Source organism: Mustela nivalis (genome assembly GCF_964662115.1).
Source record: "Mustela nivalis genome assembly, chromosome: 7".
Lineage (NCBI taxonomy): Eukaryota > Metazoa > Chordata > Mammalia > Carnivora > Mustelidae > Mustela > Mustela nivalis.
Window position 1 is genome coordinate 10063942 of NC_139026.1, and position 23764 is coordinate 10087705.

Sequence of the window (23764 nt, forward strand, 5' to 3'; positions counted from 1 at the left end):
TGGACCCTTCTCCCGTTCCTAGCCAGGTGAGGCCTGGGTTCTGGCAGTTTCCCCTTTCTGGACTGTTCTTTCTCTGTTTCCCTCTGTGAAAACTCCCATTCAACCTTCAAGGCCCAGTTCAAAAGTCACCTCCTCTGTGAAGTCTTCCAGGATGACCCCCTTCCTCTGCCCCCAGGAGAGGGACAGTAGTGTCCTCTGTGTCTCTGTAGCTATGTTCCTGTAGTTAGTACACATGAATAATAATTCACAGGGCTATAATTCATATATGCATCATCTTCCCATCAGACCCTGAACTTGGCCTAGGCTTGGTCTGTGGCTGATTCATCCCTGGGTGCCCCGCGCTGGGCACAGGGCCTGGTGCAGTGTGGCTGGGGTGGGGGTCTGTTTGAGGAAGAGACAGGAGGCCCGCATTCTGCTTGGCTTGCAAGCTGCCTTATGGAAGACCTCAGTTTCCCCCTCTCTGGAGGAAGGAAGGCTTTGAGCAAAGACTGAGAATTTTCAGCTCTGACATGCTGAGAGTCTAAGAATCTGGGATTCCAAGCACTATAGCTGCGTTTTATGAAGCACCCTTTCTAGAAGGTGTGAATGAATGATGGGTGCCCAGGGTCCCCCAAAGGATGGAGTCTGGGAGGACCTCCTAGGTGGTCTATAGCAGACATCCTCCTTAAGATGGGGGCCCCTTGGACGTGCCCATCTCAGGACTGACCCCTTTCGTGGTGGCCCATCTCAAGACAGACACCAAGCTGGGGGGGGGTCCATCTCAGAGGAGCCCCCTCTTGGGCTATCCATCCAAGCGTGGGCCCTTCTGGGGTCCCTGGGGACCAGGTGAGGTGGGCCACGCCCCTCTTACCCGCAGCTGCTCCTCAGGCAAGTCACCGCCGTCATTGATGCCGCGGTTCATGGACACAAAGCGCTCGAAGGGTGGCCTGTCCCGGACGTTGGGGTTGTGGAGGCTGGTGTTGAGCATGATGATGGAGAAGGACAGGACATAGCAGGTATCTGCGAGATGGGACAGTGGTCACAGTCCTGGCCCCGATCACTCTCCCCTCCTCTGCCCTGACCACTTCGAGGGGCCAAGCATCACCCGCCTCAACGCCCCAAGGCCCACGCTGTCCCAGCTTGGCATTCGAGGCCCGGTCTCCTCCCCACTCCTGTGGGCCTCCCGGCTCCTAACAAACTTCAGCGGCTGAGTCCCTCCCACCCCTTCCCACCCCTGCCCCTGGGCTCCTGCAGGGTGGGGGGGTGGGGGCCCTGCCGGGCATGCCCTCCCCTCCCCTCCCCTTCCCTACCCATTCCAACCCTCCCCGTTCAGCCCAACTCCAGCCTCTCCCCGAGCCCTTCCAGCCCCCTGCCCACTCTGTTCTCTGCCTCCTCAGAACTCGGAGAACACTTATTGTTGTCTACACTGTTCAAAGCTTAGTCATGTGCTGCTTGGCTGGCTTGCCGGCACGGCGGGGCTCCTGGGGCCCTAACTGCTGTTCCATTCTTCAGACTTTCAGGGGCGAAGCATTTGGGAGGGAGGTGTTTGCTCCTCTGGGGTGTTTTGAAGCCCTAGGTCCTGAGCCAGGGCAGTCCAGCTGCGTCCCCAGCATCCTGGTGGACCTTAGGGATATGCCTGACCTCCTCCGCTTCTTCATCTGTGACATCGGGAGGTTTAAACCGAAGAGTCTTCATGCTCCGGAACACTGAGGATTTCACCTCTGAAAACAGCCGCACCCAGCAGAACCACCTAGTGGCTGTCCGTCCCCATGACAGCCCTGTGAGGCACGTACCCTTTCTAACCCCACTGCACAGAGCAGGAAACTGAGGCACAAGGGGGGGCCTGTTACATGCACCATCACAAAATGAAGCGGTTAGACTGTTAGATTCAAGTCTGGGGCTTTAAAATTCCATCCTTTCTGTAAGTATGTAGTGTGCACCCACCAGTGCTGTGGACCGGGGATTCGCTGGTGAATAAATCTGACATGACCCCCGCCTCGTGGGATATTTAGACTGGTGGAGGTGACAGAGGACAGACTGTATCTATATTTGATGTAGAGAGGAGAACGCTGCTGACCTCAGAGAGCAGACGCCAGGATCACCTGATATTGCCCAGATAAGGCTTAAAAAATGGAACTTCTTGTTGTTGGGGGAACTTCAGGTACAGAGAAGAAACCAGGACAAGCCTGCCGCGGAGACTTCTTGTCTGCCCTACTAGGGGCGGGATGGTTGGCTGCAGTACTGATCTTCGCTGAGATCTTTCTAGACCCCTGCGCCCCCGGCCTCCTACCCAGCATGTTTCTTGCCACCGGCCTTTGTTCTGATGAAAACTGCCTGAAAAGTCCTTTCTCCACCTTGACCTCCTGGAGAACTCTTACTCATCCTTTAAAGCCCTTTTCAGACCTCACTGCCTCTGGGAAGCCGTCCTAGAGAGGCTGACTCTGCCATCGCTGCCCTCAGCCAGGGGAACTGTGCATGATTTCCTGCATCCTCTCCCAAGGACTGGGCCCCGAGGCAGCTCCAGCTGACAAGCGCCCAGCAGAGGGCCTGGCCCAGAGTTGGCACTCAGCGAGGAAGTCTGGGCTCCCAGGGCCCCGATGCTCTGGGGGTGGGGGGAGCCCAGGGGGTGGGGCGGCCATGCGCCTGCGGTCATGGAGGGTTCCCACAGCCCCAGGCCCCCTCCCACGCGGGCACCTGTGGACTGGAAGACGCCTGGGTTGCAGAGACAGTATCGGGCGGCAAACGTCTCCATCATCCTGTCGATCTTCTGGGCCTCGCCTGGCAGCCGGAAGCTCCACAGGAACTGTCTGGGGGAGGAATCGGGCTGTGGGTGGGTGGGTGGGGGTGGCTGGGGACCCCAGAGAAGCTGCTCTGCCTGTCTTGCCTAAGTCTTTATCCTGTAAATGGGACTGTCTGTCCCCGTCCTTTAGGCTCAGGGGGAGGCGGCTTTTCTCTCAAAGTACAGGAGCAGAATTTGTGCTCCCCTCTGCCCTTCTGGTCTCAGAACACTTTGTGGCCTCCTGCACCTCAGCCCGGGGTGGGGGGGCTCTGTCTGCCCTGGGATCGGACAGGGGACCCCTGGGCAGGTGCATTCTCTTGGCTGGGTTTTCCTTTTCTTTGAACATAAGTCCTTCCAGAGCTTCAAAGTTAGTTCCCCAAGGTCAAGGGTTGTCTGTGCAGCTCCTCTCACACCTGCCCCTGGGCCTCACCTTGGCCTGAGCGCCCAGGGACTGCTCAGTAATGAATAAAAGAAGGAAGGAATGAATATTGAGACTCCCAACCACCTCCCCCTCCCCCTTAAAAGAGCATGGGAATCGAAGGGAAGGCCACATTGCTTGGATGTTAGCGGCTTCTTCCTTTTCTGCCTCGCAAACTCCTCATCATCCTTCAAAGCCCAGATCAAATGCCCCCATTCAGGAGCTGATTTTCCCAGCATTACCCATAGCAGCAAGGCTTACTAAGACAATTCTAAGTACTTCCTGTTTAGTTGTTACAGCCCTATGAATTTGGTATTATTATTATATTTACTTATTTATTTATTTTAAAGATTTTATTTATTTATTTGACAGAGAGAGAGAGAGAGAGATCACAAATAGGCAGAGAGGCAGAGAGAAGGGGAAGCAGGCTCCCTGCTGAGCAAAGAGCCCGGTGTGGGGCTCGATCCCAGGACCCTGGGATCATGACCTGAGCTGAAGACAGAGGCCTTAACCCACTCAGCCACCCTTATATTTATTTATTTTTAATTAATTAATTAAATAATGAATTAATTTGAGACAGAGCAAGAAAGAGAGTGAGAGAGAGCACAAGCAGGAGGGGGTGGGCAGAGACAGAGGGAGAAGCAGACTCCCTGCTGCGCCGGGAGCCAGACACAGGTCCTGATTCCAGGACGCTGGGATCATGAACTGAGCTGAAGGCAGACCCTTAATGGACTGAGCCACCTAGATGCCCCTATTATTATCATTTTTCTAAAGATTTATTTGTTTATTTGACAGAGGGAGTGAGTGGGTGGTGGAACAGAGAAAGGGAGGGAAAAAATCTTAAGTCAGTTTCCTGCTGAGCCCCGAACCTGATGTGGGGCTCCATCCCAGGACCCCGAGATCATGACCTGAGTTGACACCAAGAGTTGGATGCCCAACCAACGGCGCCACCCAGGCACCCCTAATGCGTACTATTATTATTCCCATTTTGTAGACAAAGAAACTGAGGCACAGAGACTTGCCCTGGGGGTGAGTGACAGAGCTGGGATATGAACCGGGCAGTCTGGCTCCAGAGTTTCATATATATGAAAGAGGGAATACCTACTATGCTGTATTAAACAAATGAAACACTAATCTCAAAGGTAGCGGCGATGGCAGAAGTAACGGTAACAGTCATCATGATATTGCAATACGGCTGTAAAAATGGAATGTGCGAGCATGACGAGTCGTGGAGGCACAGGAAGGTGATCAGAGGCATCAGAGACCAAGGGTGAGGCTGTGTTTGTGCCATTAGTGTGGCTCCTGGACCCCCTCCCCGCCCCCCAGGCTGGGCCACCCCCGGGGGCTGAGCGCCCCTCCCGGTCCACTCACCTGAGGGCCTGCACGAGGTTGAGGTTGGCAAACTCGTGGCAGTCCACAAAGGCCTGGAGGACCTGCAGGTTGAAGGGATCCCTGGAGAGGGCAGGAAGGAGGGCACAGGCACTTGGGAACTTGTGGGCACCCACCTCCCGGAGGGGGTTGAGGTGGGGGAGGGAGAGGAGGGGAGCCGCGTCCTCCTTCCGGATCCAGCCGCCTTCTGCTCTGCTCACCTCTAAGCCCACATGACCCCCCCCCCCGACACACACCCTCACGGGGTGTTCACCTGGGAGGGGAGCTCTGGCTTCAGAACAGCCTGCTCTGGGTCAAGTGCTTCCTCTGCCACTTCCTGCCTGGATGACCCTACTTAAGCCATTGGGCTTCCTAAGTCCCCATGTCCCCATCTGTAAAATAGAGAGAACCATGCCTACTCCTATTCCTTCCCTCTTCCCAGCTCAAAACTGAAAGCTCTGCCCTTTTTGCCATCTGCATCCTCTGCTCTCTTAGGAGAAGGAACGTGTTCACTGGGGAACCTGGGAGAAGCGTTGCTGGTCTAGCTCCCCCCTTGTCACTTACAGCACACCTGCCACTCCCAACAGCCAGGGGGGTCCTTTCTCACCACTCCTCTGCCCTGAACCCTCCCACGGAGCTCCGCCTTGTCACCTCCTACTTCTTTTCTCCCTTGGTCTCTTCTAATGTCACCAGCCTGCTGTTCCTTGAACATGCTTCTGCCCCAGGACCTTGGCATGTGCTCTTCCCTTTGTCTGGAATGCTCCTCCCCCAGAGGTCTTCACTGCTCACTCCCTTTAAGTGTCAAGCATCAATTTCTCCATGAGACACTTCCTTCACAAGACTCTTGCCGTATCTGTCGGCAAGATATCCACAGTATCTGACGTCACAGCCCTTGACCTGTGGTTCTCAGTGGTTCTTATCTCCCTTCCCTGCTTTATTTGCATTCCAAAGAACTTACAATTTTCTAACATATTTACGTATTTTGGGATCTGTCTTTTGCGCCAGAATGTATCTCCCTAAGGAAAGGATTTTTGTTTGTCTTGTTCACTAGGCTAAATCCAGGAATTTGACACTGCCTGGCACACAGTAAATACTAAAAAATATTAATTATTGAACAAATGAGTGAATGAAAGAAGGAAGGAAGCCAGGCTTGGGTTCAGAAGTTGGAGAGAAGTGATCAGTTAGCCCTTTCAAGCCCAAGAGTTATGACTTCCCTAACATAATTCACTCGCTCATTTACCTGCCCACATACGCACACACCTACGCACACCTGCACACCCACATTCCCTATCTCCCTAAGTCCACACCCCACCTTACCTCTCCCCCAGGTAGGTGCCAATGGCCGTTTTGTTGAGGCCCTCGCCTTTGTATAGGAACTGGGCGATGTCCTGGACGTTGGGGGTCAGCAATTTGTGCTCAGTGAGATACTGGATGCCCTGTAGGGGGTACACAGAACCCAAGATCAGCCCTGACACAGTCGTCAGTGGGAGAGGAGGAAGAGAAGGGGGCGGCCTGTGGCCAGACCGTAAGATAGATGGTGGGGCATGGGGGCCTGGCATTCTGATACAGACTGTCCTGGGAAGTTCTGTCCCTCCTTAAGAGAAGCGGCCTTTATCAGGTGGTGAGTCCATTGTCACTGGAGGCATACAAAGAGAGAGAGCATTCCTGCAATGAACCAGGTTCACGCCATGGGCTCCTCAGATTCCCTTCAGTCTGAACTCTTGGATTATAGTCTTCAATGATTCTATGAATTTATAACTTTAAGATTCCATGATTCAGACTTTCCTTTTGTCCCCTTAAAACCCATTTATTTAAAAATAGTGTTTCATTTTTTTTCTCACAAGTAATTTATGTTCATTGTATAAAAATTAGAAAAAAACAGCTAAATCAAAAGAAGAGGAAATTGCCAAGTCCCACCACTCAGAGGGAGACAGTGTCCATTGTGGCGCCTTTCCTTCCCTTTCTACACAAAATGTTTTTTCGGATCTGACGACGTCACACGCACCTCTTTCCCCACCCCCCAGCACTCAGAATCTGTCCTTCTAATTTGGGGAGTTTGAAGGGTCCGTCTTTGGTTTTCCAGGAGGGCTCCTCCATGTCCCTGTTCCTGTTGGGGAAGAGTTTGCTGGAAGATGGGGGGGGGCAGTTTTCGGGGAGGCTCTCACTGACCGGCAGAGGGTCATGGGACTCCCTCGGGGGCCCCTCTCTGTGCTCTGGTGGGAGGATGAGTTAGTGCGCTTGTGTGCGCGTGTACACGTGTGTGTGTGTGAGTGTGTGTTCCGTGTGGACGGGGCTGGGGTCCGATTCCTGTGGCTGCAGAAGGCACACGGGTATGTGACACTGTGAGCCTGTGTGTGCCTGTGATGGGGAAGAGGCAGCCACCTCAGGGCGAGCAGGAAATTTCCAGGGACGCCTGGGCTGCCCTGACCCCACCTCCGCCTGTCAGTCTGTGGTTTCCTCCCGCCTTTGTTCAGGCAGGAAGGGAACCCTCTGCCACCTAGCTGGGTGAGAGGTGGGGCTGGGGTTGCTTGGAGGTTGGGCAGCGGAGCGGGGAATGGGCAGGGGCTGGGGGGGAAGGGGAGAGAACACGGCTGGTTCCTGAGCCCTGGGTTTCTCCGTGCCAGTGCCCCCAGACTGAGAGGCTAGAAGACACTTCTAGAAACTGAGCCCCGAGATCTAAGGGCCCCACTGTCCAAAGCCCGTCTCACAAAGGAGGAAGCAGCAGAGTTCAGGTCTGTGGACCTCACACAAGGTCCCCACATCCTCCGCCATGGCTCCCCCCTCATGCTATGCTGTAGGGTGACAGACCCCTTCAGCCTTGATGGGCCGTGGGATGCTGGGCAAGGTACTGAGCTCTGCTGGGCCTCAGTTTCCTCCTCTGTATGGTGGGTAATTGTCAGTTGAGGGGAACAAGAGGATGTTGCGAAGGTGTCTGGCGTACAGCTCCCCCAGCCCCGTGACCGCCGGAACCCCCCCACAAATGCCTACCTTCACCGGGTCCATGTTGAACTTCTTACGCCCGATGCATAGCTCCTTCTCTTTCTGGGCCAACCGGCTGTAGACACAATGTCAGTAGACACGATGTCAGTCGGGACCACCCTGGGCCCCCAGGGCCGCCCTTCCAAGCCCCGAGGATGCTTTGCTCACTAGAGCCAATGTTCCCCAAGAGCCTCCAGTAGGGTTCTCACACCCTGCCTGGAGTCACCGGGGAGAGCAAGAGAAACGGAGGGTCTGGGCCCCTTCCAGAGCTGCTAAAGGAGATTCTTCCGATGGGCCCAGCATCAGCATTTTAACCAGCTCTGGAGCCATGGCCTTGGGAGCCCAGAGTTGCTCTAGGGAGAGCGTTGGCAGGGGTGTGTGTGTGTGGGGGGGGGCTGTGCTCAGAGTGGGGGCAGGACAGCAGGGAGGCTGGAGGTGAGGGCATAGGCTGGAGCCAGACTCCTGGTGCAAATCCCACCACTGTTTTGTTGGCTGAGCCACAGAAGCTGAATCACTTGATCTCTCTGGGACTCAGTTTTCTCATCTGTAAAATGGGGATGACACCATCACCTGCCTCCCAGCACTGTGGAGAGGGGGAATGTTCAAAATAGCTCAGTGGCAGGTGCTCTACGAATGGGATGCTATTGTTGGAGCTGGAACAGGGAGCCTAGAGACCCAGGGCAGCCGCGTGTGCGCCCATGCTTGTCCGTGTGACTTGTGTGTGGGTCTAGAATGGTGACTAGAGGCATCAGAGACCGAGGGGTAGCGGGGGCAGGGTGGGGATTTCCTGGGACACAGATGCCGGAGTCCCTGCCTGAGGCCTTAGGGGATTATATAAGACCAACACTCTCAATCTCTCTCTCTCTCTCTCAAAGAGAGCATGAACAGTGGGGGTGGGGGCAGAATGGGCAGAGGGAGATGCAAACTCCCCACTGAGCAGGGAGCCCCAAACTGGGGCTCGATCCCTGGATTCTGGGATCATGTCCTGAGCTGAAGGCAGACGCTTAACAGAGTGAGCCACCCAGGCGCCCTGGAACCAAGATTCGTATTCGCCATAAGTGGTGAAACTGAGGCCCAGGAAGGGGCAGGGACCAGCCCCAGGTCACAGAGCCCTGGGTGGGGGGCGGCGGTCTTCCCATAGGAGGTACAGGTGGATGACACCCTGCGGGAGGGGTGCGGTGGGCCAGCCTTGGCCTTGCCCTGGCCGGGCTCTGGTACTTGTGAGGTCCTTGGTTCCTGGTCCTCCTCCTTGGGGCTGAACTCTCCTTCCCCTGGCCCATCCCATGATGCTCCTGGCCAGCGACAGATCAGGGGCTGGGTCAGGGTAGGTTGGGGAGACTTTGGGTGGAGGGGTTGAGGGTAGGGGTGTCTCTCAAGAGAGGTCTGTTAGAAGTTAGGACCAGACCACGCCACACAGTGGAGTCTAGGGTCCTCCCTGTTTTTATCTCACCTCCACTGTCTCTTCCTCCATGCAGACACCCTGATTTCACAAGGACCCCAGACCCAGGCATGGCCCCTGCTCCCTCATGCTCATTCCTGGGGTGTGACATCCTTGCGAAGCCACCCCGGCAGCTTCTCGGTGTCCCCTGGCCCGGCCGCTCACCTCTCCTCCGCGGTCTCGAAGCAGTCAATCTGGGCAAACACATCTGCGATCTCATCTTTCAGCTTCTGTGGGGTGGCAGGGGGTGTGACAGGGAGCAAAGTCAGGGACGGAGGCTGGGATGGAAAAAGATTCCTGAACCCCCTCTTCCCACAACCACTTTCGCCCCTGGGTGTGACCCCCGACTCCCCTGAGCCACCACTGAGGGTCCCTACCCTTGACCAGATCCCTTCCCCAGATGCTTCTTATCCTCACAATCCCAAGCCAACCTGTTGCCTGTTGATGCCCAATTCCCCAAGGGCTCCTGTCTTGGGGGAGGCAGTCCCCAAGTTCCCACCCTTCACCCCGTTCTATTTCCAGCCTTTCCATCTCCCCTCTGCAGCTGTGGCATCTCCTGCCTTTTAGCCAAGTCTACCCAACAAGCCCTCCTCCACCCCGCTGCCAGCTTCCTGAAGGACAACTTGGCACCTCCCTTCCCCAACACCTGTTGTGGCTCCCTACTGCCTCCCAGCCACGAAGCGTGAATTCCCACCCTAGGACTAGGCCCCGAGTCCTCTCTGGCTTCCATGACCCGTCCATTGACTTTGTCATTCGGCCTTGACTCTGTACCTACTATGGGCCAGGAGTTATGGGTACACCAGGGTACCAGAAAGTGCAGGCCCTCTTCTCAAGGACCTAGTAATCCTAGTGGAATTTACAGAAGAGGACACTGAGGTGCAGAGAGGTGATGTGACATGTCTAAGTCCTGATTCCGAGTCTGTGCTTTCCCCACTCCCCTCTGGCCTTTTTCATCTCGATCCTGCAGGAGGAACCTGGGGGTAGAGGACCCCCCCTAATTAATGTAATGAGAAGGAGGTGCCACGAGGAGAGCTTGGGAGAGTCCCAGGCTGCGAGTGCAAAGGCCCAGGGGCAGGACGGAGCCTGGTACATTCCAGGAGCAGAACCAGGACCTGCCTCAGATGTAGCCTAAAATCAGACAAGTGAACGGCTGAGCAACTGGTTCATTGGCGAGTGCCGGGCACACACTGGTGTTACCTTGATGAGATGATTTAAGTTTTAGAGGGGCTGAAATTGAGGCTCAGTGTGGAGATGAGGCCTGATGGGTGCCACATGGATGGGAGTAGAGCCTATGGTCCCATGAAGTGTAGCAGAGCACTGGTCGGGGCACGGCACACAGTAAGTGCTTAGCTGACTGTCTTCTCTTCCCTCTCCTACGCTCCTGGCTCCCTCTGGGTACAGGCATCTGGGGACTGGCAGTGGGAAGTCCCTCTGGGATTCTGGTCGCCCCACTCCTGGGGGCCGGGGCGGAGGCCACGCGTGGGCTGGAGTCCAGCCCCACTGTCTGATCAGGCTGAGGTCCGGAGTGAGTGGGGAGGTATGTGAGTGTGTGCGAGGGTTTGCTCGTGGGCAAGTGGGCTTGGAGGGTATGTCAGCATGAGCATGTGTGTGGACGTGTGCATGCACGTGTGTGAGTGTGAATGTGCACACACCTGGATGTCTTCCAGAAGCTGCTTTCGGTGCCACTTGATCTGCTGCAGCTCCTGGGTCTCCCCGCTGCTCAGCTCTGCTGGGTCTGGACAGAGAAGAACCAGCAGTCACTGGCCCATTCACCACAACACCCTCCGTCACTCCGCTCAGCCACACAGGCTAGCTCTCGCTTCCCCAGGGCCCTCTTTCTTCCAGAAACCCTTGGCTTGCTTGCCCTTGTCACTCAGGGCTTTAGCCCTGATGTCACCTCCTCCAGGAGGCCTTCCTTGACTACACACTCTAAAGCAGTGACTACACATTCCACCTTCCCTTTGACCCAGTTTTGTACCCTCTTGGTACAGACTCCCTGAAGTCATTTTGTTGATTTGCATGTTTTCTGTTCTGCTCATACTCCCAGCACCGAGAGAGCAGACACGTCAAGAATTTTGCTCACTGTTGTATCCTCAGCCCCTAGAAAGAGCTCGACATATAGCAGGTACTCAGAACACTTGCCGAATACCTTTGTCCTTCCTCGGAACTTTCACTTACTCCTTTCCCCGTATCCTGGATTTATCACTGAACCCCTTACCTATTTGTGCAACCAGGAAGTGGTGTATCCTTTTGCCTCACATGCTATTGGTCAGAAGCAGTCACATGACCACACCTAGCCACAAGGGAAGCTGGGAAATGAGTCTTTAGTGTGGTGGTCCTGATGCCCTTGCTATGTAAGATGGGGCGACTGGGTTTTGGGGGACAATTCACAGTCCTTGCTCTAGACACCGAGGCTCAGAGAGATGAGGTGACCTGGCCACAATTCCATGGGGACAAGCCGCTGAGCCAGAGTGGGACTTGGATTGGGCTGGCTACAAAGCCTGAGTTCCTTCCCCCTCACCTGGAAATGAATGAAGGGAGACGCATGTGTGCTGGTATTCTGTGCCAGGTGCCACAGCGGTGTCAGCACCCGCCCCCCCCCCCCAACACGTTGTGTGTCCTGTTCCATCCATAGCACTTGCCTTGTCAAAATCTCCACAGTCTCTTCATTACTCAGAGAGGAAAGTTCTCATCCTGGTCCTGGCCTCTCCCGCCAGCCTTATTCCCCACTATTCTCCGTAAGAGTCTGGCAGTCCCGCCTGCCAGCTCCTCACTGTCCCCAACCTGTCTCTCAGTCTTATTTCCCCACTTTTGCCCATGAAGCTCCTCCACCCTGGGTTGCTATTTCCTGTCCTCCTGCCCATAAGCTCCCGGACTCTTTTAGGGAAACTGGTCACTTTTTTTCTTTCCTTTTCTTTTTTTTTCTTTCTTTCCTTTTTTGGGGGGTCACCTTTCTTTAAGGTTTTGCAAGGATAGTCATTAGATCTCCCAAATGAAAGCAGAGAGAGTATTTTTTAATTTTTTAAAAATTCAATGAACATATTGTGTATGATTGGTTTCAGAGGTAGAGCTCAGTGATTCATCAGTTGCATAGAACACCCAGCACTCATTACATCACGTACCCTTCTTGATGCCCATCACCCAGTTACCCCATCTCCCAAACCCCTCCCCTCCAGCAACCTTCAGTCTGTTTCCTATGGTTCAGAGTTTCTTATGGTTTATTTCCCTTTCTAGTTTCACCTTGTTCTATTTTTCCCTCCCTTCTTCTGTGCTCCTCTGTTTTGTTTCTTAAATTCCACATACGAGTGAAATCATATGAGAATTGTCTTTTTCTGATGGACTTATTTTGCCTAGCATAACACCCTCTACTTCTGTCCACATCATTGCAAATGGCAAGATTTCATTTTTTTAATGGCTGAGTAATATTCCATTGTATATATATCCCACATCTTTATCCATTCATCTATCAAAGGACATCTGGGCTCTTTCCATAGTTTGGCAAGCAGAGAGAATATTAAGGGCTCCCTTTCCTTATCTCTCCCTCCCATTGACTGAGCAGCCATCTTGAACTTTGAGATGGCAACTGGGTACTGGGATGGGGAGGCACCAAGCAAGTAGTCAATATAGGGCAAGTGTCCAACACATGTATAATGGGTGCTACATTGTGCCATCTGCTCCCTCCTGCAGGACTAAGGCACCCATTTTCTCCGTGGCTGGGGGTGGGGTGGGGACATATCCTGTTGCTGTCCCAGCTGAGTTCCTCCCTAGGAGCCCAACTCAGCCGAATGGAGATGCCCCTCCCAAGGGACAGTCACTGCATAAAAAGCCAAGACCTTTTGTCTAGTTTCTGGACCTGAACCAGTATTCAGATTTAGACTCTGCTGACTGAGGAGAAGGTTCCCAGAAGGAAGGGTCCTACAATGCTGGGTCAATTACATATGATAATAATACATTGATAATGACTGCCCTTCATAAGTGGTTCCTTCAGTGAACAGAGGGCTCCAGTAAGCTCCATGGACAGGTCACCCAGGTCCCCGTGTCACCCACTGTGGTTGCACCAGGTCCCTCAGCTCACACTATGTCTGCTTGGGTGGGTCCCTTGTGATCTTTCTGGCAATGGAGCAAAACACCTGAACTTGGTTCCAGAATGGGTGGCTTAGTGTTTGGGAACTCGCAAAAACTAGATAGCTCTTGAACTATATAGCCCTGCTCAAAGGTGTTCTGGAGAGACAGTGTGAGAAGTTCTCCCAGTGGGCAGAACTGTGGAAGGGCTCCTGGTCATCGGTTTCATGGGCAAAGAGTAGGGGCACGAAGCAGGAATACACATGCATATAGGGTGTGCAAATTCCCAAGAGGAAATCTAGACTAGAGTCAGGAGGCCAGAGGGGGAGCTCTCACTCCCTCCTCAATTGCAGGCCCCACTGGAGGAGACACACCTTGCAAGTGGGAAAGATTTTAGCTCCTCCCTTACTCTTCCAGCAGGAGGAAGGAGGCTTTTCTTTTCCCTTAGCAACAGCCCAGTGGGCGAGAAAGTTATAACTCAGTGATGAAAAGCCACCTTCTCTTGAGCTCCCAGGTAACTGGGGATTAATTTTCCGACTCCCCTCTCCTCTATAAAAGAGCTCCTGTCCTTTGTTCTGTAGACTCGCCCAGGGTTTGGCCCTAGCTTGCTTGTCCTGGATTGTAGTTCTATACTATTCTGGAATAAACCCATCTTTGCTGGTTAAGTAACTGGCAGTTTTATTTTTTAAGGTTAAGAATGACCAGGAGAGGATGGCTTGGTCTGAAACTGGAAAGAGGGAAGATTGGAAGATTGGGAACAGAGAGGTCTGAGGAAGAGAACTGGATGGTCCCCTAGGAGTGGACACGGAGGGTGAGGATTTTTTTTTTAAAAGATTTTATTTATTTATTTGAGAGAGAGAGAGAGAGAAAGAGTGCAAGTAGGGGATGGAAGGGCATAGAGAGGGAGATGGAACATCAAGTAGACTCCCACAGAGTATGAGCCTAATGTGGGGCTTGATCCCGCAACCCTGAGATCATGACCTGAGCCACTGGACTGAGCCACCCAGGCTCCCCGAGGGTGAGGACTTTTGTGAGACACACTAATGCTCCCTGGCAACCATCCAGCACAGGAGAAAGCCTGCACCACCAAGCAGACAGCATGATCGGCCAGTGACGTCAGCTCGTCTCTGACAGGCCAACCCCACGCTGGTACAACAGTCCGTGGGTGACGCTGCCATGGGGCCCGGGCAGAGGCTGCATCTAGAGCCACGGACCCAGGCTTCCCCAGCTCCTGCCACTGCTGCATGTCCCGATGGTTTCCCGGGAAGGCCAACCAGCAACTTGATGACAGGTTGATAACGTCAGATCCCTTCTACTCTCAAAGGCCAGCGATCTGTCTTGACTGAAAGCCACACATGCCCTGGTCACGCAGTGGCCCTTCCTTCCCACGGATGCTCTGTCCTGGCCCCTTTCTGGAGGCTTCCAGACTGCTTAATCAGCCTACTCACTCCGAGTACCGCCCAACATCACACTGGACCAAGGGACGCTCTTTACAGTGAAGCAGGTGTGGGAGGTGCATGTGGCCCGGGGCCTGCTGGTCCTCTCCAAACTTCGCCACCAGCAGCTGCCGGCCAGATGGAGCAGTGGCGCGGCTTCTCGAAGGTGCAGCTGAGGTGTCAGCTCGGAGCCGACATTCTGCTCCGATGGGCACTTTCCCCCTGGATGCACCATTAGAAGGTGCTCTGTCCCCAACAGGTCACTGACACGGATCCAGGCCCAAGGAGGAGGAGTGACTCCATGTACCCTCCTCTTGGTGACCCCCACGGGGAGTCTTCCTTTCCATCCTTACAACTCTGAGCTCCACAGGCCTAGAGACCCCAGTTTCCAGAGAGGAGGGGGGAGGTGGCCCTTATACCGGGGGACAAAGCAAGCGTCCCATTAAACGTCAGTTCAAAACACCTACTGTAGGCCAGCAGCTCTGTATAAATTATGCCTTTAAATCCTTAGAGCCCCTGGAAGAGGCCAGGACCCCAGGAGGAACGCTGACACACAGCTCCTTCTCTGGCCCTCAAGTCTCCCCACCCCCACGCCCTGTGCATCTCCTTTGTTCCCACGGCCCCACCCCACCCCACACAGACCATAGGCTCCGCCCTGGATAACAGCAGGACCTCCTTGTGTCTCCCTGCCTCCGCTCTGCACCTCCAATCCAGTTTCCTACAGCATCCCCATGTCCTGGAGAGAAGACCCGGAATCTGGCCCCAGCCCACCAGTCCCGCACACATGCCCCCATCCCCAGCTCACACTGCGCTGGCCCTGACCTGGATGTCCTTGGCTTGCTTCCATGTGCGCCTTCCCCACGAACCTGTGTTCCCACTCATCCTCTCCCCTCTCAGGTGCCCTCCTGTGTGGTGTCTGTTCCTCCTGTCCCCACAGCAGTTCCGGGATCTGTGTGGACCGCTCTGAGGTCTTGCTCAATAAGCAAGCGGAGCCGTCTGTTGGTGGGCGGCATGCTGCGGGGGCACCTACTATGTGCCAGGCCCTGTGGGCTCTGGGCTCTCAGCATCCTCTATCCCACTGGGTCCCCATGACAGCTCTGGAGGAAGGTCTGTCTGCTCTCACTGTATAGATGAGGCACCTGGGGCTCAGAGAGGTCCAGTGACCCGCTCGAGGAGACACAGCTGGAAGATGGTCACACCCAGGCCTGGCAGGGACTCTGAGGCCAACGCCTTGATTTGGGTCCTCTGACGCCAGATATTTTCATGCAAATCATCAAAACCCCAGCCGACCCCAGCCCTGGCAGTTCCGACTTGGAAATGCTGACCATGACGACTTGTTCGAGAATGAAGGCCAGATGCTCAGAGATGCCCACACTTTGTTCCTCTTTCCCCTTCTGGGAGGGCTGAGACAGAAGACCAGCCAACTTCCTGGAGCTGGGGAAACTGAGGCACAGGTGTGGGTGGAAAGTTCTCGGGATGGTGGGATGGCCTGAGGAGGGGGCGGGGAGTGTTTTGCATTTTTTCCTCACGGAGCCTCTTCTGTGGTTTGACAGGCAAACTCCTGGATTCTCTCCGTCCCCTGTTCCCTCCTGGCAGGATTCTGACCCCAACAGGATTCTGATGCCTGTGCTGTCCCAACAGCCACGGGAAGCACCCGACCTTCCAACCCTTCAGCTCTGTGTTTCAAAGCGGGGACTTCTCTGCATTTCAGAGCTGAGGGCACAGATATTTCAGGGAGGGTGACAAGGGCACAGAGCGAGAACCCTGATGCTGGAGTTTTAAACACTGGAGCAGCTCACGGGAGGTGCAATCTGCTAACAGTAGTAATAAAACAAACAGATAATAAAAGGAGGACCATAGCCATCACCTGACCTCTGTTGGCTCCTCCCTTGGCTCTGAGTTTCATAGCTCTCAAGGGCTGCCGGTGAATGATGGGCCCCACCCATGCTGCAGACTGGGGCCGCCCTCTGCGCCCGCACCTAGGCCAGCTGGGGATGCCCCGGTGCCCACCCCGACCCGCTCCCCAGCTCCTCCCGACTTCCCCTTTGTCCTTCCTCTTTCCCATCATATTTTTAGAAATCGTTCTGCTTGCAGACCCGCTTCCAGGACAGCTGGCCTTGCTTCCCCTTTCCAGGGCAAGAGGAGGGTGCGATCCTGGGGCCCCCGAGGGCAGAGGCTTCTCAGAATCTCGGCGTGAGGGGCACTGGGGCAGAAGGGGGTGTCCGGTGGTGCTGCTCCCCGGCCCAGCCCCCGAGGCTTTGTGGGTGTCATGTGGTTTCCTCCCCACCCCCCCGAGCCAAGCTGTGTCTATTTTTAATTGCACTGGGCCTCCTTGCACTGGCCCAAAGATGCTGTCTTTGGTCACGTAGAGGTTTTGGCTGCCTGGACCTCTCACCTTCCCAGCAGGTCCTGCAGGAGGGGGACTGATCTGCTTCTGGGCAGGACACAGGGCAGCGGGGGAAGCTGTCCTGGGGGACCTTGGCCACCATCCTGTCAATGGTACAGACAGGGAACTGGAGCCCACAGAAGGAAAAGGCCATCACAACCGCCGGCAAGTGGGTGCAGAGCTGGGACCCAAGCTGGGTGGGGCTGACCCCACAATCCCTACTTATTCACTTTCCCAGCTCAGGCCGGGGTGGGGACGGTGTCCACTGACAGATGATGAATCTGAGCTCGGAGAGGGGAAGTCATCCGGCTGTGGAGGGGCATTGATTAAGGCCCACTCTGGGTAAGGGAGGATGACCTTCCTTCCCTCCCTCTGACTCCTCCAGGAAGTTTTCCCAGATCTACCCCCTCCCAGGTGGAAGGAGTCGCTTCCTCATCTGCCCTGGGTCATTGAACTGCAGGATCTGTCCCCCACCTCCCCCACATCCTGGATCAGCAGCTTCCCCACGGCCGGTCACTGTCCCTAGCACTGCCCAGCACAGGCCCTGCACACGGGAGGGCAGCTGATGGTGTCAATGAGTGAATGAACGAACAGTCACGGAGATCTCACACCCGTCAGCCCGCCACCTGCACTGACTTGACTCAATCCACTCCCCACCCAGGGCCAGCCTCAAGAGAGCAGCTTCTGGCCTCCCGCCTCTCACAGCCCAGGCTAAATGGTGGCTCTGTCTCCTCTCAGGGTCCTGTCCCCGCTCTGGCCACCTGACTTTGAGCAAGTCAGCCCTCCCCTCCAGTTCATGTTCCGGAGCCTCCGTTTCCCCTTAGAGAGACAGCCGTCCCCGTTCTGCAGGATCTCAGTCTGTGAAGCCCCCAAAGAACAAAGTGCTAATGGTGGGAAGACGGGCCGTGTGTGCGGGCGTGACCCCCCTGCCTCTGATGGCTCCTATCTGCTGAGTGACCTGGAGCCCCACGCCTCCTCCCTGTGTCCCCGCTTATCTTCTAGGCGCAACCTAAGACATATGCCCAGGAGCCTGTCCAGTCTGTGAGCCACATGCCACCCAAAGCCCAAGGACTGTTGAAAGGGATGTGTGGTTCTCTCACTGTGTTCCCCAGAGCCCGCGGGAGGCCCAGTGGGCGGGGTCAGGCCCTGCTCTGTTAGGTTTTGTTTGAAGAAAAATGGTTCTGTTGCTCACAGGGTAGATGTCCTCTGAACCCGAGGACTGGGCAGCTCCTGGCAGCCCTCGTCCTCCAGACTTCCAGGCGGTGCTGGGGTACCGGGCACGGACGCTTTGTCCCGTTCCTTCTCCCTGCCTTGCAGAAACCCAGCACCACTTGTCCTCTCCCCCACTGACTGTGCATGCAAACTGTGCCTCTCCTCCTCCCCCCCGACGCACGGTCCTGCTCACTGGCGAGGGTCTCAGCCAGGGTTCTCTGCGGCTCTTCCCCAGGCCCCCTTCAGCGGCGCTCTACACGGTGGTCTCAGCCTCCCCAAAGGCTGTCCTTACCCCCAATCCCTAAAGGCCAAACAGGAGCTTCAAGGCCCTTGTGCTGCCCAGAAAGCCATGGTCACCAACGCCATCATCTGCAACTTGAGCAATCTTTCTTGCAGTGACGGTTCCTTCCCCCTGGAATATTCCTTCCCCAGAAACCCATATGGGCCACTCCTTCCTTCCTCCATGTCTCTGCCCAAATGCTATGTCCTCCTGTCCTTCTCGACCACCTTCTCCCATTGTCCTTCCCCTACTTGGCTCTTCCTTCTCTTGCTTGTCACCTCCTGACATATTCCATAAATACCTTTACTGTCTGTCTGCCCCCTACAGCGTGAGCTCAGGGGGGCAGGGACCTGGCCCGCTTTGTTCACCCGATCCCCAGGTCCTGGAGCACAGCTAGGCAGCCAGCCTGAGCTCATAAACATTTGTGGCTTGCTTCTGAATTTCCCACCTGTCTTAGATCTGTTTCTATATCGATTCCTTCTAGGATCCTGTGAAAGCAGGCACGATTGTCCCCGTCTTACAGAAGAGGAAACTGAGGCCCAGAGAGGTTGGCCCCAGGTGCTTACCTGGATGGCACAGGTCCATTCTGAGGCCCTGGGGAGGGGTGGCCCGTGCTGCCGATGCCTGCTGACCCAGCTGCCGTTGGAGCTGGCCGGGCAGAGATGTGTCACCTCGGCTACCAGCAGGCCCCTTCCGGGAGGCCCCGCCCAGCGCCGCGTGGGGAGGAAGTCAGTCCTGTCTGCTAGGATCTGGTCTGTAGGCTCTTGACGCAGCAGCACTTCCTAAAACCAGCTGAGTTTCGTGTTGCTGGGACTCTTTGCATTTTTGGGTGTGGGCAAGGGAGATTTAGAGACAGCAGAGACAAACAAAGGGAGGGGTTGGGGGATAAAAAGAGAAAGTGAGAAAGACAGATGACACACACACACACACACATACACGCGTGCGCACACATGCGCACATCGTGGCTGCTGACTGATGGGGGACACAGTCTTCTCCAGGGGAACAATGGGCTGTTTACTTAGCAACCTCCCCAGATAGAAGCGGAAGGGTCACCTTTGGACAGCTGGGCCCCCCAAATTCTATTCTACAAGCTCTCTTTTGTCTCCTCTCCCTTGGGAAAAGGAAAATGGATTCAGAGCTAGGAAGGGCTTTGCTTCCCTTCAAGGACACGTCTGGCTTTTTCCTGTCTAGTGACCAGCTGACTGTAGGTTTACTTTCCCTCTTCCCTCAGGCTGATAGGAAACTCAAAGTCAAATCTGAGGCTCCTTTGCAGCTGTTCGACTATAGCATATGGACTTTGGGGCCAGACTCAGCTGTGTGACTCTCAGCTTGGCCACTTGGGACCAGTGAGGACTTGGGCAAGGTTACTTATCTGTCATGAGCCTCAGTTTACTTCCCTGTAAAGGGGGAATAAAAATCCTCACCTCGGGGTTATAGAAAAGATGGTGGGAGAGACTGTGCATAAGACACTTGGGACAGAGTGGGTACTCCATGAGCATGGTCTCCTTTCCTTTTTGGTTTCCTTTTCCTTTCTGGTTAAAATTCCCAACTTTATATCTTGTGCCTTTTCTGGCAGGTTGATCCAATTTCTTGATGGAACAAAGTTTGTGTGAAGAAATTTTCTAGAAAATAAATGCTCACATGGTGTAACTTTGTGGCACCCATAGATTCATTCATCTGTTTCCCTATGAGGCTGGAGGTCCCATGAGGACAAGGTCACCTCCATGTCTCTGTGTCTGGTAAGAGCAATGAATGAACAGATGAATGAATGAATGAAAAAGAACATAGGGGAGACAGTGTGGTTGATGCCGAAGTTGGCCACCCTTTCTATCCTTCCCTGTGTGCACCCCCCTCTGCATGGCTACTTCGTATGTGACACTCTTCTGGTCACGGGGTGGGATCTGTTTTTCTTTCCCTTGAATCTGGGCTGGGTCTCTCTCTGGCCACCTGCCTGCTTGGCTGCCATGGGAACCAGCCTGGGCTAGCTCCTGGAGGATGGGAGGCCAGGTGGAGAATGGCCCAGCTGTCCTGACTGCAGCCTCATGAGTGAGCCTGGCCAACACTGGGAGAAGGACTGCTAAGTGGAGCCCAGCCCTCAGGGTTGTGCTGTAGCACTGTGAGAAATAACAATCGTTTGCTGTTCTGAGCTGCCAACTCTTGGGGTGGTTTGTTACACAGCAAAAGCTCACTGATACACGTGAGATCTAACGCCTTCATTTAATTGAGGTGGAAACCAAGGCTCATTTTTGGATATGCTTGACCAAGTTGGAACTTGAATTAGTGGCCTGCTCAGGACCAGACCCGCCAGTCCTGTGCTCTCAGGACTGTTGGAACCAATCCCCCTACTGCCCTTGGGCTCATGCCTAACTCAAGGTCATTCTTAAAGAAACTTGTTGAAACGGTCTCCATAGGAAACTTTATTTTTCTTTCCATGTCTGGGTCCTAGACATGAAAACCCATTTCCTGGGTCACTTCAAAAACAGAAATGGGAAAACAACAACAACAACAACAACAACAACAAAAAAACAGAAATGGGAAGGAAGGTGTCATTCCCCATGTAGAAGAGTTAACACAGCAGGACCAGGACTGTGATCCATTACAAGGCCCACTTGTAAGTTTGGCCTTTGGCTGCTGTCTGGGAACTTGGGTTTCTGGAGGGTTCCTGCTGTTCCCTGAGGAGAGAGGCTCGCTATGCAAACACTGTGGGTTATGGCAAACACCTGCTTTCCTTCTGGGAGTCTGCAAGTTGGATGTATGTTGGGCAGAGGGTGCCTACATGACCAGCCCCCAGTAAACACCTGGGAGGCTGAGTTTCTTCTGAGCCTCCTGGGTTGACAGCACCCCCCATGCATTTGCATGCTTTGCTACTGGAGATTTAGTGTCTCCTGTGTGACTCCATTGGAAGAGGTTTCTTGGACCCTCACGCTAGCTTCCTGCAGACCTCACCCCAGGCACTTTTGCTGGGTTTGCTTTCTACCCTTTTGGTGTCATAGATCATAGTTGTAGGTAAGACTTTGTGTGGAGTTTTGTGAGTCCTCCAGGTGAATCACTGAAACTGAGGGTGGTCTTGGAGACCCCTGAAATGTGTCCTAATGCTGCACCAGCCCCAGTGGATGTACCTTGCCTTGGGACAGAGGCTGGCATCTGGGGCTTCCCGTTCTGTCTGAAGGGCTGGTCGAATGGTTCAGTTATTATGACTAACTCATTCTCTAAGACTCGACTCAAACACTACTTTCTCTGTGAAGTCTTCTGTGATTGCATCTTTCCATCCTCTGCCCCTCCAACCCTGTTCATGTTAACAGATTGTGTACAAGTAGTCTGGGAAGGAAGGACCCTCTCATTGTGGGTGGCAATGGGTTTGGTAGATTTAATAGGAGAGGAACCATGAGGCCCTGGATTCAAATCCCAAGTCAGCCCTGGCTAACTCTGTGAATTTCTCCCACCTGAGCCTGTTTTTGTTTTTTGTTTGTTTGTTTGTTTGTTTTTGGTCATCTGCAAAATGGGGGCAGATAAAATTGTATTTCTTTATATGAAAGAGAAAACCCAAATAGTGGTTTAAAGAAATTAGAGGTATATTTATCTCTTATGAGAAGGAAGCCTGGGGCAGGTAATATAGGACTGTTTTCATAGAACTCTGGGAATCAGGGATCCAGGCTCCCTCTAACTTTTTGCTTTTATCCTCAAGGTCTCCCTATGGCCCAAAGTGGCTGCCTGATCTACAGCCATTGTGCCTGAATTTTGGGTAGGAAGAAGGATGAAGATGGGAAGAGCTGCTTCTTCTTCTTCTTCTTTTTTAAAGATTTTATTTATTTATTTGACAGGCAGAGATCACAAGTAGGTGGAGAGGCAGACAGAGAGAGAGGAGGAAGCAGGCTCCCTGCTGAGCAGAGAGCCTGATGTAGGGCTCGATCCCAGGACCCTGGGATCATGACCTGAGCCGAAGGCAGAGGCTTTAACCCACTGAGCCACACAGGCGCCCTGGGAAGAGCTTCTTTAAAAGCCTTCTCCCTGAGGCTCTTTCTGGCCTGAGGTCAGCCCTTTTCCCTGAAACTGATCTCTGCTTCTTCCATGTGAACTATGTGGTGTGGCATCCATAGTTGGTTATGGGACAACACACAGCAGTCTCCAGATACGGTATCTGGGAGGTCTTTAGACAACCTCCACCACCAGCATTTATGGAGAGCTCATTACATGCCAGGCACTGTGCTAAGTGCTTGCACATCCTTTCATTGAACCTTTTCCATAGCCCCATGAAGTGTATTACTATCCCTGTTTTACATATGTGGAAGCTGAGTTCAGAGGGGTTAAGTTACTTGCTCAAGATCACACAGCCAGGAAGAGGCAAGCTCAGATTCTGCATTGTCTGACTTCATTCTCACTCTAAACTTAGGCAAGCATCATTTCAAACATTTGGAAAGAAGTTTAATGACTTGCCCACCCTTCGGGCAAAGAGTAGGAAAGGTCCAGGACTTGGATCCAACTGTAGTAAAACCACATAGGTGTTGCTTTCTGTGGCCCCAAAGCTCAGAATTCCTCACCTCTTGGAGATAGCTGACTTGAGAACAAGAGAGCTGGAAAGAGCTTAGGGATGGTCTAAATCAATGACCTCCTTTACATGTGGGTTAAGAGATCTGCAGAGAGAGGGTCTTAACAGAGTGAGTAAGGGACAGGACCTGCCCTTGAACCCACAACTGGCTGTACAGTTGCAGTAAACTTTCCATTGATTCCATCATCCATCCATCAATTCAGTAGATGTATATACATCCACTATGTGCCACATGCTGTTCTTGGCATTGGCACAAGACAGACAAAAATCTTGAGCCACATGGGGCACATGGTTGAGTTATCTGGGCTGGATGGGACATTGCAGGTAGAGGGTAGGGTGTGTGTCTGGGATGAATCATCTCTCAAGTCCCTCCCTTTCTTAATTTTCTCTGATTTCTCATTCTTTCTCATGACTTGGAACTAGAGGGAGCCTCTGCCTGGCAGATGGACACCCCTGAATCTTGGGACTATTGAAGATCTGGGCTGTGAGACCCCAGCTGCACATGGGGCTTTGGAGGGAGCTTTCCAAACATGCCTGATATCCCCCTGACCTGTCATTCCTTGTCCAGGTTTGGCTGCAAGACTTACTGGGAGCCTGTAGCACAGAGGGACAGGAGGAAGCTGAATCTGGGGAATGGTCCATGGCTCAGTATGTCAAAGGCAGGGGTTGAGGTCAAGGGCAGCCGAACACACTTTGATGTCCAAGTTCATGTCTGGAAGTTTCCTCTAGTGAGATAATTGCACACATATGGAAGAGGATGAGCCCATGAAGCCTTTTCCCAGCAACCCATTGGTGACAGGGGAATTTGGGAAGAGTCAAACATTCATCAGGGACTGAATAGTTAATAAATTGTGCTGAGTCCTGATGATGGGCCTGTGTGA

The 23764-nt window shown here is 53.8% G+C and overlaps 1 protein-coding gene across 1 annotated transcript in view; it reads right to left on the reverse strand.

Annotated features, from left to right (window-relative positions):
• CYTH4 (cytohesin 4) overlaps positions 1-19246 on the reverse strand; it is a 29645-nt gene extending 10399 nt beyond the window's left edge. Inside the window, exons 1-8 of the mRNA XM_082740207.1 lie at positions 18904-19246; positions 10614-10696; positions 9127-9191; positions 7533-7599; positions 5862-5980; positions 4548-4628; positions 2674-2786; positions 851-999 (exon numbers count right to left, since the gene is read on the reverse strand). Coding sequence (XP_082596333.1) covers positions 851-999; positions 2674-2786; positions 4548-4628; positions 5862-5980; positions 7533-7599; positions 9127-9191; positions 10614-10696; positions 18904-18922 — 696 coding nt within the window. The 5' untranslated portion in view covers positions 18923-19246. The remainder of the gene's footprint in view (positions 1-850; positions 1000-2673; positions 2787-4547; positions 4629-5861; positions 5981-7532; positions 7600-9126; positions 9192-10613; positions 10697-18903) is intronic.
• Positions 19247-23764: the final 4518 nt, after the last annotated feature.